We start from the raw sequence: 15,123 nt of genomic DNA on the forward strand, positions 1-15,123 counted from the left end.
TCTTTTTCCCAAATATCTTTCCCTATTTCAAACCCCTCCAAAGGGATAAACTTTAGAATATAATCTTAAAATAATATTAATTGTACATATCATGTATGTTGTATTTTATAGTCAACTTTCATTTTTTGTTTTGTCTTTGATTTTGGGCATTAAATTATTTAAATGTGGTCACAATTTGTCAACTTTGGGGGGGTTTCTGTCCTATTTAAACATCTTCCATCTCCAAATATAGTTATTTTCTTCACATTTTTCTTCTAATATTTTTGCAGTTTCCTTGTTTATTTTTGTTTGATCTGGAATTTATTTGGCATAAGAAGTTATGTATCCTTGTCACTTAATTCTTTCCTGCCACCAGGCTAATGCCATATTTTAAAAAACTATTTTCTGATGCCATTCCAACTCAATGCTAACTTTATGACACTAAACACAAAATTCTGTGTAGCCTTGTATATGGACAGCACTTATCTACCCTGGATATTGTTTAAGAAATTGGAAATTTTAATGTTTTAATATTGGGGATTTATTTTGTCTTATTCTTGTTTAGAGTTTACAGAGATGATTTTCTTCTTTTATTTGATATGTAGAAACAGTTTATTCGGTTCTTTTTAATGAAAGAAATGAATGATAAGTACCACTCACAATTTTCAAGGAAATAGCACAGCGGTAGGGCATTTGCCTTGCACACAGCCAACATGGCAGACCTGAGTTCGATTCCTCCGCCCCTCCCGGAGAGCCCGGCAAGCTACCGAGAGTATCTCGCCCACACGGCAGAGCCTGGCAAGCTATCCGTGATGTATTCGATATGCCAAACACAGTAACAACAAAAGTCTCCAATGGAGATGTTACTGGGCCCGCTCGAGCAAATCGATGAACAACGGGAGGACAGTGACAGTGACAGTGACCTTTTATTTGGAAATACTGATCTTCATGGTTCTAGTTTTTATTTTATAATCCTAAATTTTTAGTAATATATATTTTGGCCTATTTGTCTCTTTTTTGGCAGGTGCCACATGCATTAAACCTGGGGTTCCTGAATTGCAGTCTAGTCCTTTAAGTCATCTTCCTCGCCCTCCTGGATTGTATCTTGTTTAATTTTTCATCATCCAGTCCTAATTGTGTAGTTAAAATTTTAAGTGTGGGTGGAGCGAGACAGTAGAGGTGTTAAGGTATTTTCCTTGAGTGCAGCTGACCCCATTTCAATCCCTGGTATCACATGATCTCCAGATTGTCCCCAAGCACAGAAGTAGAGGTAAACCTGGAGCATCAATGGGTGTGACTCAAATCTCACCATAAAATAAAATTTTAAATGTGATGTATTTATTCCACTGTATGTTTAATTCTTTATTACTTTAATAAAAGATGACTATCAATTTTTGTTCAGTAGTTTTTATTAAATCATCAAAGCTACTATTTGAGATGAAGTCATGAAATTTACATACAAGTGGTACTACATGGAAAGTATCACGTTAAGCGAAATGAGTCAGAAAGAGCGGGATAGACACAGAAAGATTACATTCATCTGGGGAACATAAAACAACAAAATGGGAGACTAACACCCAGGAGTGGCCGAGATTAGTACCAGGAATTTTGCTCCATGACTTGAAGGCCAACCACACGTGCTAGGGGAAAAGGCAGTTCAGATAGAGAAGAGAGCACCAAATAAAGGGTGTTGAGGGGATCCTCCCAGGGTGGGAGAAGCATGCTGAAAGTAGACTACAGACCAAACATGATTGCCACTCAATGCCTCTCTTGCAAACCACAGGACCCAAAAGGAGAGAGAGAGAGAGAACAAAAGGGAATGCCCTGCCACAGAGGCAGGGTGGGATGGCGGGGTGGGGGGGGGGAAGGGGGGGGCGGGGGATGGGGGTGGGAGGGATGCTGGGACCCGTGGTGGTGGAGGATGGGCGCTGGTGGAGGGATGGGTACTTGATCATTGCATAACTGAAACCCAAGCACAAACATTTGTAAGTCTATAACTGTACCTCATGGTGTTTCACTAAAAAAAAAAAAATACTTAAGTAAAAAAAAAAAAGCTACTTTTTGGTAATTGTTGATTTACTTTTACATGAGTATTCTTCCCAAGCTAATTTATTTTGACAATTGAGAGAATATTTTGAGATCAGAAGTGTCAACTTTATTTTTTTAATTTTATTTATTTATTTTGGCTTGCCACACCCAGTGATTCTTAAAGATTACTTTTGAATTATTTCTGGAGGCGCATGAGGGACCATCTGGGATGCTGCAGATTGAACCCAGTTAGGCCAAGTACAAGGCAAGAACACTACCCGCTGTGCTATCACTTCAGTCCCAGAAGTGTAAACTTTAAAAGCATATAACCAGCTCATAAAATTTCATGCCATCAAATCATTGAGTGATTGAGTGTAAAGTATTTCTATGCTGGGTGAAGTCATTATAAAAAATTAATTTACGATTTAATTAAATGAATATGGCAAGTCTATATATAACACAAAGTCACTGTAAATCCTGTGAAGGAGGTAGAGCTAGGTGCAAACTTTGAGTTTTGGTTTTGGAGGAAGTAGGAATTATGAACCTCTTGTTTGTGTAGGATATTTTGTTGTGATTTGTCTTTTAGTTTAGGGTCCACATCCATCAGTGCCCAAGGTTTTCTTCTGGATCTGTGCTCAGAAATCACTCTAGCTGGGTTCAGGGGACCATATGCAGTGCTAGGGATCAAACTGGGGCCAATTGTGTGCCAGCCAAGTGCCTTATCTCTGATGGTCAGAGGTATAAAGGCACAGGGAACCACAAATGAAACACACACACACACACACACACACGCACGCACGCACACGCACACATACAATCAGGTAGAAAGAACTATATGATACAATTTAAAGGCAGTTAATGTAGCTCATATTGTGAGTCACTGTCACTGTCACTGTCCTCCCATTGTTCATCGATTTGCTCGAGCGGGCCCAGTAACATCTCCATTGGAGACTTTGTTGTTACTGTGTTTGGCCTACCGCTGTGCTATCACTCCAGTCCAGCCAAATTGTGAGTAAATGCTGCAAAGGTAGGAAGGGATGTTTACTCTGTTTACATTCACTATGATGGGAGAGGGCTTTTTAAAAAAATTTTTATTAGTGAAACACCATGAGATACAGTTTTAGACTTACAAATTTTTGTGCTTGGGTTTCAGTTATACAATGATCGAAAACCCATCCCTCCACCAGCGCCCATTTCCCACCACCAAGGATCCCAGTATCCCTCCCACCCCCATCCCCCCCATCCCACCCTGCCTCTGTGGCAGGGCATTCCCTTTTGTTCTCTCTCTCCTTTTGGGTGCTGTGGTTTGCAAAAGAGGAATTGAGTGGCAATCATGTTCGGTCTATAGTCTACTTTCAGCATGCATCTTCCACCCTGGGCGGATCTTCCCAACACCCTTTATTTGGTGCTCGGGAGAGGAGTTTTTGATCATGTGAATGCCATGACAAGAGCAGGGAGCTGTTAGCAAGTGATCCATGTCAGCGAGTGATTCTTGGTTTGGAACAGGAAATGACCCAGGGAGCGAGGGATACCATTTAGCAATCTAGAAGAGGTGATTTCTAGGAAGCATCAGGAAATAGAAAGAATGATACCGAAGTGACCTTAAAAAAAAGTTTTATCAAAAAGTTTTGAGAATCTGGAGAGATTGTTCAAGTGCTACAGCATATGCCTGGCTGATCCCTGCACCCCATCCCCACAGCATTGCCAGATTCAGTACTCAGGGTTAGCCCTGTTGGCCCAGCACCACCCAGGGTGACAAATCCCACCCACCCCTGCCCTCATGCCCAAACAAAACAAAAGAAAACAAAAGCTTTTTTTTTTTTCTTGGAGAGAAGGCCTGAGGCCTCTACACCTTATATTTCCCTGTGACACATCCAAGTTTGGAGTCCAGAGTAAAAATAATAAAATGGAGGGTGGGTGAGGGGCGAGAGAGATGGTACAGTGATAAGGCGATTGCCTTGCATGTAGCCAACCTTGGTTTGAACCCCAGCATCACATACGGTCCTCTGAAGACCGCCAGGAGTGATCTCCTAAACACTACCTGGGTTGTCCCCAACTCCTCCTACACACACACACACACACACACACACACACACACACACAGTTTGTCAAAACCTTCCTTAAAGGCCCAGGACAAATTACATTAGCCTACAGTGAGGCAAGTATCAAGAGTTATGCTGAAGTTTTTGTTTTCCTTTGTCACATTAAAAATGGGAGACATTGATAAGCCTTTTGCAGGCACCATGAGGTGTAAAAAAACTCATTACAACACATCAGCTGTGTATACTGTCAAGAAGCGGTTATTTGCCCTCATAATCTGTGGCTAGCTGTCTCTTGTGTCTGCTGGCCAGTATCATAGGGAAAATAGCATAACTGCATATAAGGGCATATGTGTGTGTGTGTGTGTGTGTGTGTGTTTGGGGTGGGGAAAAAGCAAAGCAAAGTTTGGAGTAGGAGTAGGCCTTTCACTGGATGCCAAACTTGCATAGTCCTAAAGCACACTATTGTGAGTTGGTTTATGTTTGGAGAAGAAAGCTCCTGAGATACAGCACAACGGATGACTCTTCCCTGATTTCTCATAGTGCTCCCCCAACCTATCCTCCATTTGTGCTTCCAGAATTTTCTCAGCCCTTGACTCCTGAACCTTCAGAATGGACTACAGGAAGCTCAAGGAGAAACGAAGGAGACCCATTGCCCTGGGCAGCAGACTGGGGACCCCAGGCAAAAGCCCAGGCCCCTTTGCCACCACCACAGGTAATAAAAATAACTGTGTTCCCACACTGTATAACTGACACTCAATTGTGAGCAACTAAGAACTGCATTACATGTGATTCAATAAAACAAACGAATAAATAAGTCACTGTGCTCTCCACCCTGCGCCAAGAGAGAACTTGGTGTAAATGGCTTAGGGTACCAGGCTCCATCTTCTGATTGGCTCTGGCCTGCTCGGGCCGAGGTCAGTACTCCGTGTTTGCTATCCCAACCCTGTCCTGGAAACGGTTGCATCACGCAGCCTCCTGGCCTCCCCACCTCCTCTTCAGGGTGGCTAATGCTTCACCAGCCTTTGCAGACGCTGCTCCGTTTTCAGAGGAGCAAGACTGAGTTGGGCCAGAAAAGGAGGAGCTTCAACAACTGTGTGCAAAATCTGGGAAATGGAATGAGCACAGGGTGGGGGTCTGGGTGAGGAGCAAGACCGGAAGGACATCCTCCAGCTTCCTGGTTAAAAGGCCCCAGGATCTGCCCCAGTCACAGGCCGGTCCTACTTAAGGCGACCATCAGCGTACAGCGGCCACAGTATTAACCTTGCAGGGCTCAGCACCACCGGGGACCTGCATCATGACATGGTCCTGGCACCCCCCGAGTTTAGTTCTCTGCTTCTACACTCTTTCACTGCTCTCGACAACATGCATGGCAGTAAGTGTGGTTTTCCAAACGTGCTTGCTTGAGCCAGGAGGTGGGAAAAGTACGGACAGATGATTAACCGTTTTGATTTTCCCCTGTATTTCCCCCCCCTCTCTAGTACGTTCCTACCAGAGAAAACTGCTGCATCTTAGATGAAAGATTTGTAAGTAGTTTTGATGTTCCTCTTTGTATCTGAACTGGAGAAGGAGAAGGGAAGCACCGTTTCAAGCTTTTGTGTTCTGACGCAGTTATAAGTTTTACCTGCTTTTTAAAGTAATCTTTATGTAAACTTTATTTAAGGAAAGTTTATAGAGTTTTATCATAAAAAGTTCCCATGGTTCTATTGTTGTTTTTCAGGGCAGCTATTGCCCCACTACCTGTGGAATTGCAGATTTCCTGACTAATTACCAAAGTAAAGCAGACAAAGACCTAAAGGCCTTGGAGGATATCTTACATCAAGTTGAAAACAACACATTAGAAGCCAGAGAACTCGTGAAAGCAATCCAAGTCAACTATAATCCCGATGAATTAACCAAGCCAAGTGAGAAACTAAATACCGTTGACTCAGAAATAAATTTGTGGCATTTGAGAGTTGAAGTTTCAGGGTTCTTATTTGCCTAAATATTTATATGTTTCTGACCCAATATTACAGATCGAGTAGACATGGCCACTAAGGAATCCAGGAAAATCCTGGAAGAAATTGTAAAATACGAAGCACTGATTGTAACACACGCATCAAGAATTCGGTAAGCACTTTTGTTTTAATTTAGTCTTTGGGCTTGATTTAGTTTTCAATTAATAGTTCAAGCATAGTGGAAACTATCTTTTTATTTTACGGTTGTAATATATGATAGCCATAATGTCCAACCATCTTGAACACAGTGGAGATAGCTTTTATTGCAGTATGAATTGCATGAGTTCTAATTGCTTTTTAATCATCATGTGAAAGAAAGGTGTTTCAGATGCCTTTAAATGCAATCACAGCTATAGTCTTTAAAAATGTTCTTTCCCAGCTCCAATTGTTTTACAGCAAAAATTCAATCTGAATGAGAACTGGGGTATTGAAAATAAAATTCTCTGTATCAGAATATCAGCAAATTAGTGGTTGAGGAATCAGCAAGCAGAGGCCCAGGAAGAATCTTAGTGGCAAAAATAAAATATATCAAAGGTAGAATAGAAACACAAACAGGTTTTATGAGACTTGGTGAAACAAATGTGAAATTACATGTTTATCATGGTTTGATGAACCCCACAACTGTATATTCTTCTCCCTTAGCTTGGAAATAAAGTGTCTCTTAATAACTTATTTGGGATTCATAAACATTCTGAACATAGAATCTCAAACACAGTCTAGTTTCTTCCTCAATCTTTAGGTGCTCTTTTTCCCTAAATTGTTCTCAAAGCAACATAAAATAATTGAGAGAAATGACTGGAGGGGACCAGAGTGGATAGGGCAGCGGGCAAGGTGCTTGTCTTGCATACAGACAACCAGGAATGTGTCCCTAGCACTGCATATGATCCTCCAGTACAACCAGGAGTGATCTCTGAGCACAGACAGGAGTAAGTCTTGAGCACTGCTAGGTGTGGCTCAAAAACAAGCAAGCAAACAAACACACAAACAAAATAGTGGCTGGAGAGAAGTGCAGGGGAAGAATTTACCGGTTCCTTTTTGCTCTCATGGACCATAGTTGTTATTGTTGTGATTATTGTTATCTCTCTAAGCTACACTAGTATTGTCCATCTTTGAAGTGAAGTAGACTATTGTGTGGAAATTTTCTAGTGCTGTAAAAGAACTTTTTTTTTTCCTCCAAAGAAAAACATATAGTCTATGTACTGTAAAAAAAACTCTCTGTCCTTTCTGAATATTTACATGCAGCCCTGGAGAAATTTCTGAAGGAGGCTTTCCCTCCAGTTTTTCCCAGAGTTACACAAATGAGTATGTTAAAGAGACAGGGAGGTATAATTGTTTTATTCTACATAAATAGTGCCACAGATGCACATTCCCTTTAAGTTATAGCTCAAGTCCATAAATAAATCCAAGTGAAAAGGATGTTTCAGCAATATGAATTACTGAACAGAGCCTTTCCTTCCTGAAAAAATATTTGTCTCAGGAAAGATCAGGGTTCCCCCTCTCCCAGATCCCTCTATCAGGGATTATTATCTGCTCCCCTCTACACTGAAGGGGACAGTGGTCATCATTAAAGTGACTAAGGCCGAGTAGGACTGGGTTTAGGAGTCGTTTTCCTAGTAAACTTTATTAGGGAATGGGTAAACAGCTCATTTTCCCAGTGAGTTTTCACTGATGGCAGTGAGATGTGGAGCAAGTCCTCTGAAATTCAATAGCATTAAAACCCAAAGAAAACCTAAAAAAATCAATAAAGTCAATACGCACCCATCAATAACCAGCAAAATATATTACTCTTTTATCTTTCTCCTTTTCCAAAAAGCTTAAGATTTTAATTCAGCTTAATTTATCAACCTACCTTAATGATTCATCCAGCAGTGCAACAATTTATGGGGAAGGCATTTCTGATAATAATAATAATAATAATAATAATAAGATACTTTTTTCCAAGAAAATGCAAAATCACTTATCTGAAAGGAAAACTTCCTCTTCTCCTTGTAGATTTTTGCTGGATATATATACTTCAAATAATCAAAAGATTAACAACCTGAAAGAGAAAGTGGCCCAACTTGAAGCCAAGTGTCAGGAACCTTGTAAAGATACAGTCCAAATCCAGACAATAACTGGGAAAGGTAAGTGAGAGGCTTTTACTGGGGTTACGTTCACCAGAGCAAGTCAACAGAAAGGAAAATTTATGTAATGGGATATGTAAGAATAGTTTAGAAAGCGTCCAGACTAAGGTGTCTAATGCCTTAGACTTTTCTTGAGGAACTACGAATAGGTTGAAAGAAATAAGGATGCGAGCGATAAACAAATACTTATTGGAAAATGAGTGTTTTGTGTTTAAAAGCAACAAGAGCTGGGGTTGAAGAGATAGGACAGCGGGCAGAGCATTTGCCTTGCACGCAGCCGACCTGGACTTGATTCCCAGCACCCCATTTTGTTCCCCGAGCACTGCCAGGAGTAATTCCTGAGTGCAAAACCAGGAGGACTAACCGATGTGCACCGCCAGGTGTGACCCAAAAAGCAAAATAAATAAATAAATAAATAAATAAATAAATAAATAAAAGCAACTAGAGCTCATTCCCAAGAGTGATGCTGTCTTGCCTGGATTCCACACAGTCAAAGATTCTTTCTTATTCAGATTGTCAAGACATCGCCAACAAGGGAGCCAAAGAGAGTGGACTTTACTTTATCAAGCCCATAATGGCCAAGCAGCAATTCTTAGTCTACTGTGAGATCGACGGATCTGGGAATGGATGGACGGTGATTCAAAAGGTACCTTTCCATTCACCAGAGGAATTTAAGACACATCAGCTGTTCCTAGCAGATGCCAGTTAGTTTGCCAGACATCAGTTAAGCTTCACAATGTTCCTCAAAGAGCAGGGCCAGTGATGATCTCTTTCCACAAGTAGGAAACTTAGGTAAAGGAGGGTTACTAGTAACAGTGTCAGGATTTGAACCCATGGATCTGGTTTCAGTGTCTGTCCCTTGACTCAGCGCTGTGTGGGTTCTTGATAGCATATAATCAGAATAGTGTAGAGAGAAAGAACTTGATGGGCTTCTTTTACTAGGGAAGATCAAGAACTAAGGCTGCCCATCGCAAGAACAGGAAGTTCCCCACAGGTCACTCTTGGACTGATCAAGGATGAAGTTCTCTTTGTCTCCTGCCAACAGAGAGCACCCACTGCAGATCCTGGTTCCCTTAGCTTGTTTACCTTTGACCACTGCAGAACCATCCTGTAGGGGGCGCACACGAGTGATGTCTGTGGTTAGGCAGCCAAAGACTGGGCAATGGATGAACCTTCCTTCCATCAGAGTAAGAATCAGCCAAATCAAGCGGAAGTTGGCAAGTCCTCTAGGTGTCTTTTCAAAACGACCACTAATTTAGAACTTGCCATATACGAAATTCTTTCTTAAGCATGTCTCTTACATTCTCTCTTGCGCGAACCCTAAAAAATGTATGCTATTCTCGGTTGTCAAATGAGGAGACTGAGGCAGCTTTCCCTAGGTCATTTAGTAGATGATGGAAACCTATCCTCCATATTTTTGGCAAAACAAACGTCTTTAAGTACCAAATCATCTTCTTTCCTTTTACCCATCAAATTATGTCATCAGAGACTTGACGGCAGTGAGGATTTCAAGAAAAATTGGATTCAATATAAAGAAGGGTTTGGACACCTGTCTCCTACTGGCAACACAGAATTTTGGCTGGGAAATGAGAAGATTCATTTGATAAGCACACAGTCTGCTATGCCATATGCATTGAGAATCGAGCTGGAAGACTGGAACGGCAAAACCAGGTACTGTTATGAAGAACAGTAACAGTTCGCTGTAGGGGGAATCTGGAACCTGTATCTCTCTTCACCTAGCAGTGATAGTCGAACACACGCAGGAAGCACATCCAAACACTTTGCCCAGAAGCCAGTGTGGGCCATCCAGAGAGGTTTATTTAGGATAGCTAAGACGGCTTGGGTGCAATCGACTGACCCTTGAGCCATACAGAGTATAACTAATATTTACTGAGTGTTTAATATGTACCAGAAATGGAGTTTGCAACTAGAACCTAATCTAATCCAAATAACTATTTCATGAAATAGGCACTCCGATTAACCCCATTTTATTAACCTTCCCAAGGGCACCTTGTTGGTATGTAGCATGAGCTGGATATGAACGCAAGGAGTCTAGACTCTGCAGACTTTCCTTCCTAATAGCCTACCTTGGATAAAAAGGGAATGTAGCCTCTGATAGATCCTGTTGCCGTAGTAACTAGCCAAATTTATGAGCTACCTTAAAATTAAATCAACTACTGCCTAGGTGAGATGAAGCTCTCTGTGCTGAAAGCTATAAAGGAGGTTTGGGCTTTATTTGATTAACTAAAAATGAAAAAGTTACAGAACCCTCTTGTTAAATCTGTGGAATATGTTCTATTCATAAATACGTATTTTGACATTTTAATCTGGAAGGTAGCACAGTTAGTAAACATTCTTTTCTAAGAAAATTTATTTCCCAAGCACTGGAGACCAGATCAGAAGCAATTTTCTAGAAATTCCTGTTCATACAAGGCCCATCCTTCCCTAAACTGAATTCTAGTCCTTGTTCACACTTTTTTCTAGAGGAGAGTCTCTGTCTGCTCCTATTTCTCTTTTTTGGGGGAATACACAGAATCATTTCTTTTATGTGATACTCTAAGAATTCCTCCTTTGTGCCACTGCTACATTTCCAAGGGTCTCAAATTTCTGGCAGTGTAAGAAACTAAAGCCACTGTAGCTCCTTCAAGCTTGGTGAATTAATGAATGGTTGCTCACTATTAGATTAATACCAAGGTGTATATTACTGTGCACAATATTAAATGCTTAAATAAAAAGTGGGAACAAGGAGATTAGATGTACATAAATTATTTTGATTTTGACAATAGGAAACTGAGACCAGAAGCATTCAAATAGGTGAAAAGTTTGCCATTTTCAATAATTTTGAAACTCATCCTGACTGGTGCTAATCAACTCCGAACTGGTTCACCCATCCACTGACTTTTCAGAGTTGAGCAAACTCAGCCTGTTGGGTACATTTCAGACTTAAAGAACAAACATTAAAAATTCCCAACTGTTCTATGAAAGAAGGAAATTCTGAGATCCTCTTGAGTTGAGAATACGATTCCTGTCTTCTCTTCTTTGTAGCACTGCAGACTATTCCACATTCAAGGTGGGACCAGAGACTGATAAATACCGTCTCACATACGCTTATTTCATTGGCGGAGAGGCCGGTGATGCCTTTGATGGCTTTGATTTTGGTGATGATCCTAGTGACAAGTATTTCACCTCACACAATGGCATGCAGTTCAGTACATGGGACAACGACAATGATAGGTTTGAAGGCAACTGTGCTGAACAGGATGGATCTGGTTGGTGGATGAACAAGTGTCATGCCGGCCATCTCAATGGAATTTATTATCCAGGTTTGTCTCTCTTTTCCTTGTATGGAAGGCTTATATTTTATTTAAGACAATATATAAATAAATGAAAGAAAATGAGAAATAATTAGTAACAATATTGGGGGGCTTACTATGCAATTAAAAAATGGGGCTGGAGCAATAGCACAGCAGGTAGGGCATTTGCCTTGCATGCGGCCAACCCAGGTTTGATTCCCAGCATCCCATATGGTCCCCTGAGCACTGCCAGGGGTGGTTCCTGAGTGCAGAGCCAGGAGTAACCCCTGTGCATCGCCAGGTGTGACCCAAAAAGCAAAAAAAAAAATTTAAAAAATGGATAGTACACCTCAAGTTGGCCTTTTGTAAGAAATCCATCTAATTTGTCATTGTTTTAGAAATGATGAGCTTTCCATGAAAGATGTAGCACATATAATCAGTGAGTATTGAGCAGCAGAGTGAAAAGGTGGCAAATGTTGGCGAAAGAGAATCTGAAAGCCTGGAGGGAGGAGCCCTGAGGAGTGGAGAGACTTACTTAAATTCAAGCAATAGTTTGCCCCAAGGCTGGGGTAGCTCTACTCTTTGGCTTTACTTACAGACCATCCTTATTATAGTTTTAGCACTGTACCACTGTCCTCTGTTGTTCAATGATTTGCTCAAGCGGGCACCAGTAACGTCTCACAGCAAATTGTGAGACTTGTTGTTACTGTGTTTGGCATATCAGATACGTCACGAGGAGCTTGCCAGACTTTGCCGTGCGGGTGGGATACTCTTGGTAGCTTGCCAGGCTCTCCAAGAGGGGTGGAGGAATCGAACCCGCCTCAGCTGTTTGCAAGGCAAAAGCCCTACCTGCTGTGCTATTGCTCCAGCCTCTAGTTATATAATTATAATTATAAAGTTACCATCCTTATTGGACTGGAACAATAGCACAGTGGGTAAGGCATTTGCTCTGTACACAGCTGACCTGGGTTCGATTCCTCCATCCCTCTCGTAGAGCCTGGCAAGCTACCGAGAGTATCCCGCCTGCACAACAAAGCCTGGCAAGCTACCCATGATGTATTTGATATGTCCAAAACAGTAACAAGTCTCACAATTTGTTGTGAGATGTTACTGGTGCCTGCTCGAGCAAATCAATGAACAGCGGGAGGACAGTGACAGTGACAGTGACCATCCTTATTACCAGTTAAATATGGGGAAGTCCTGAAGTACTGCAGGAGTCATTCAGATGGGCAGCCACCTCCTACAGCACTGTGCTAGATAACAGAGCTCTTTGAATATTCCAAGTATTTCACCTTTTGGTGCTCACCTTGTTTTTGAAAAACCTAAATTATCCTTGTACCTATAACCCATAATTTGGAGAAACTCTCAAGGAGAAGCTTGATTCTTAAGACCCAGAGATGCATATTGATAGCCTGGCATACATTCCAGGGTTGGACCCAGACAGTCCCTCATAAGACCCACCTAGACCTGGTGCCAAGGGACCAGGAAAAGGCCAATCAGTCTCATCTTTTCAGTAGAAATGTGAAAAATAACGTCCAGAATTATTTTCTCGAGTCCCTCATAATTTCTAGTAAAACTGAGTTTTCTAATAACCAGTGACCATTTGATCATGAATTGTCAACTACTGCCATCATAACCTGAAACCTGTTTGAGGAAAAAGGATTTAATTAGATATATAGAGAGAGAGTGTAATGTCGGCGAATATGGGTTTCTAGCCCTCTAAATAATGAATAACTTTAAAGTATAACTGCGATATGATATTTCTCCAAACCACAGATTCAATAGCACTGAAAACAAGAGCTCCAAGCACAACTACCAAACTTAAAAATGTGTTTTGGAGGTGGCAGACTGGGGTTGAGAGGGGTGGGTGGGGGAGAGCCTGAGGACATTAGAGGAGGGAAATCAACACTGGTGGTAGAACTAGTGCTGGAACATAGTATGCCTAAAACTCAACTTTGTAATGACTTTGTAATGACAATTGAATGACTTTGTAAATCATGGTGTCTTCCTTCATAAAAAAATTAAAATTAAAAATAAATAAATGTGAGAAGAAAGCACAATACAAATTGTAAGGAGATACTTAATAATCCATTTGTTTCTATTGTAAATCCAGAGTTTACGATTCCTTAGAGGTATTTCCACTTGGTAAGGAACACTATTACTTTGATGTGGATTGTAATTGTTCTCTATAACATTTTAAGATAAAATTTAAGAGCACTAATATTTTGTATCTGCATTTTGCTTTAGGTGGCACTTATTCAAAATCATCAACTCCGAATGGTTATGACAATGGCATTATTTGGGCCACTTGGAAGTCCCGGTGGTACTCCATGAAGAAAACCACCATGAAGATCATCCCATTGAACAGACTCTCCATAGGAGATGGACAGCAACACCACCTTGGGGGAGCCAAACAGGTCGGACCAGAACACCATGTTGAAATAGAGTATTAGCAAACCCTTCACCTCAGGGTTGTTCATTTCTATCAACCAATGTGTCTTAGAAACTTTACTGAGAGTTTCTTCTTATTCTTGTACCATATTTATTCATTTGAAGACTTTTATAAAGAATACTTAGCCTTCAATAGGAACTAAAAGTTACTTTGGCTCTATTCTAAAAATATTTAAATTAGTTTGTTTTATGAAATAGCATTTAGATTATTGCCTAGGAATATTTTGCCATTTAAATAGCATATCATTGTACTTTGGTGATTTCTTTTATAAAAATTTTTAATAAAAGATGAAAATAAAATAGTAAATGCATTTTAAATGCTTAAGTGTTTTACCATACTTATTACTCTGAAATAACATAATTAATATTTTTAAATTGAGATAATCATAGATTCTTAACATATTTTTTGTTTTGGTCATAGGCTGGAGACGTTTAAAAGACCATTTCAAAGTGATTTTCATTTTTTAATGGACTTTATCTGAACAGAGCAATATAGTATTTTTTCCTATGGGACAATGGACTTGCAAAACCTCACTTCATTTTAACAGTAAAAATAACCTATGTTAAAAACTCCACTAACAGTTTTATACTGGTGATAATTTATCTACATGCTATTTCAATAAACTTGTGTTTCCTAAAATTAGCTATGCTGTGCCTTTCATTGACCACACAAATCATCAATGACTTTCAGTTTAGTGAGTAATGTTGGGCAATCAGCAGTCGTTGTTGAATCCTCACTTTATGCTGTACATATGAATTAACTCCTGGTATTATGAAAGGAACTGAAAGCCTCCAGAAAAGATATGACAAAGAGAGGGGGGAAACCCAGTTCCAAAATTTCATGGTTAAGCAAACACAAATCACAGTCACAAAACTAAGGTGAATAGTACTCAAAGCACCAAATGATACCCTCAGGACATGACTGGGGTTCCTTGAGCAACACATGTTGGCTCTAGACTCTAGACCAGTTGTGGGTACTCTTGAGAAGTCTGAGACCCAGAGCAGAGAGCTTAGGATGGCGAGCACAGGAGAATAAGATGGAGTTGTCACTTACTTCTCAGTCCAGGCGGATAGGGCTTGTAAACAGCCAGGAGACAGGGTTCATCAATCCTGTAACGACTAAGGAATAACTCAGCCTCTATAAGTGGACATGAGATTGACTCTATCAGGTAGTGAGCTCCTTTAGATGTGGTTGTTTTGAAACCCTGAGCAC

The 15,123-nt window shown here is 40.6% G+C and overlaps 1 protein-coding gene across 2 annotated transcripts; it reads left to right on the plus strand.

The window, feature by feature from the left end:
- Positions 1-5,243: 5,243 nt before the first annotated feature.
- On the plus strand, positions 5,244-14,553 carry FGG (fibrinogen gamma chain). 2 transcript variants are annotated; one of them, XM_056118959.1, is made up of 10 exons: positions 5,245-5,421; positions 5,528-5,572; positions 5,767-5,950; positions 6,062-6,155; positions 8,036-8,166; positions 8,679-8,812; positions 9,653-9,837; positions 11,212-11,489; positions 13,707-13,876; positions 14,332-14,553. In XM_056118959.1, exons 1-10 carry the CDS (start codon positions 5,344-5,346, stop codon positions 14,344-14,346), a joined length of 1,314 nt encoding a protein of 437 aa, XP_055974934.1. In that variant the 5' UTR covers positions 5,245-5,343; the 3' UTR covers positions 14,347-14,553. The 2 variants fall into 2 exon arrangements, with proteins under 2 accessions (XP_055974933.1, XP_055974934.1); XM_056118958.1 differs by having other exon boundaries at positions 5,244-5,421; positions 13,707-14,553.
- The last annotated feature ends 570 nt before the right edge of the window (positions 14,554-15,123 follow it).

This window comes from Sorex fumeus, unplaced genomic scaffold (assembly GCF_029834395.1).
Source record: "Sorex fumeus unplaced genomic scaffold, SorFum_2.1 ptg000039l, whole genome shotgun sequence".
Taxonomy (NCBI): Eukaryota; Metazoa; Chordata; class Mammalia; order Eulipotyphla; family Soricidae; genus Sorex; species Sorex fumeus.

What these genes read in the sequence shown, in the direction of transcription:
- FGG (XM_056118958.1), top strand. Translation starts at nt 5,344, where the DNA reads ATGACATGGTCCTGGCACCCCCCGAGTTTAGTTCTCTGCTTCTACACT. An exon ending in TCTCGACAACATGCATGGCA is followed by an intron (nt 5,422 to 5,527) that starts GTAAGTGTGGTT and finishes CCCCCTCTCTAG; the next exon opens with TACGTTCCTACCAGAGAAAA. An exon ending in GATGGACGGTGATTCAAAAG is followed by an intron (nt 8,813 to 9,652) that starts GTACCTTTCCAT and finishes TTATGTCATCAG; the next exon opens with AGACTTGACGGCAGTGAGGA.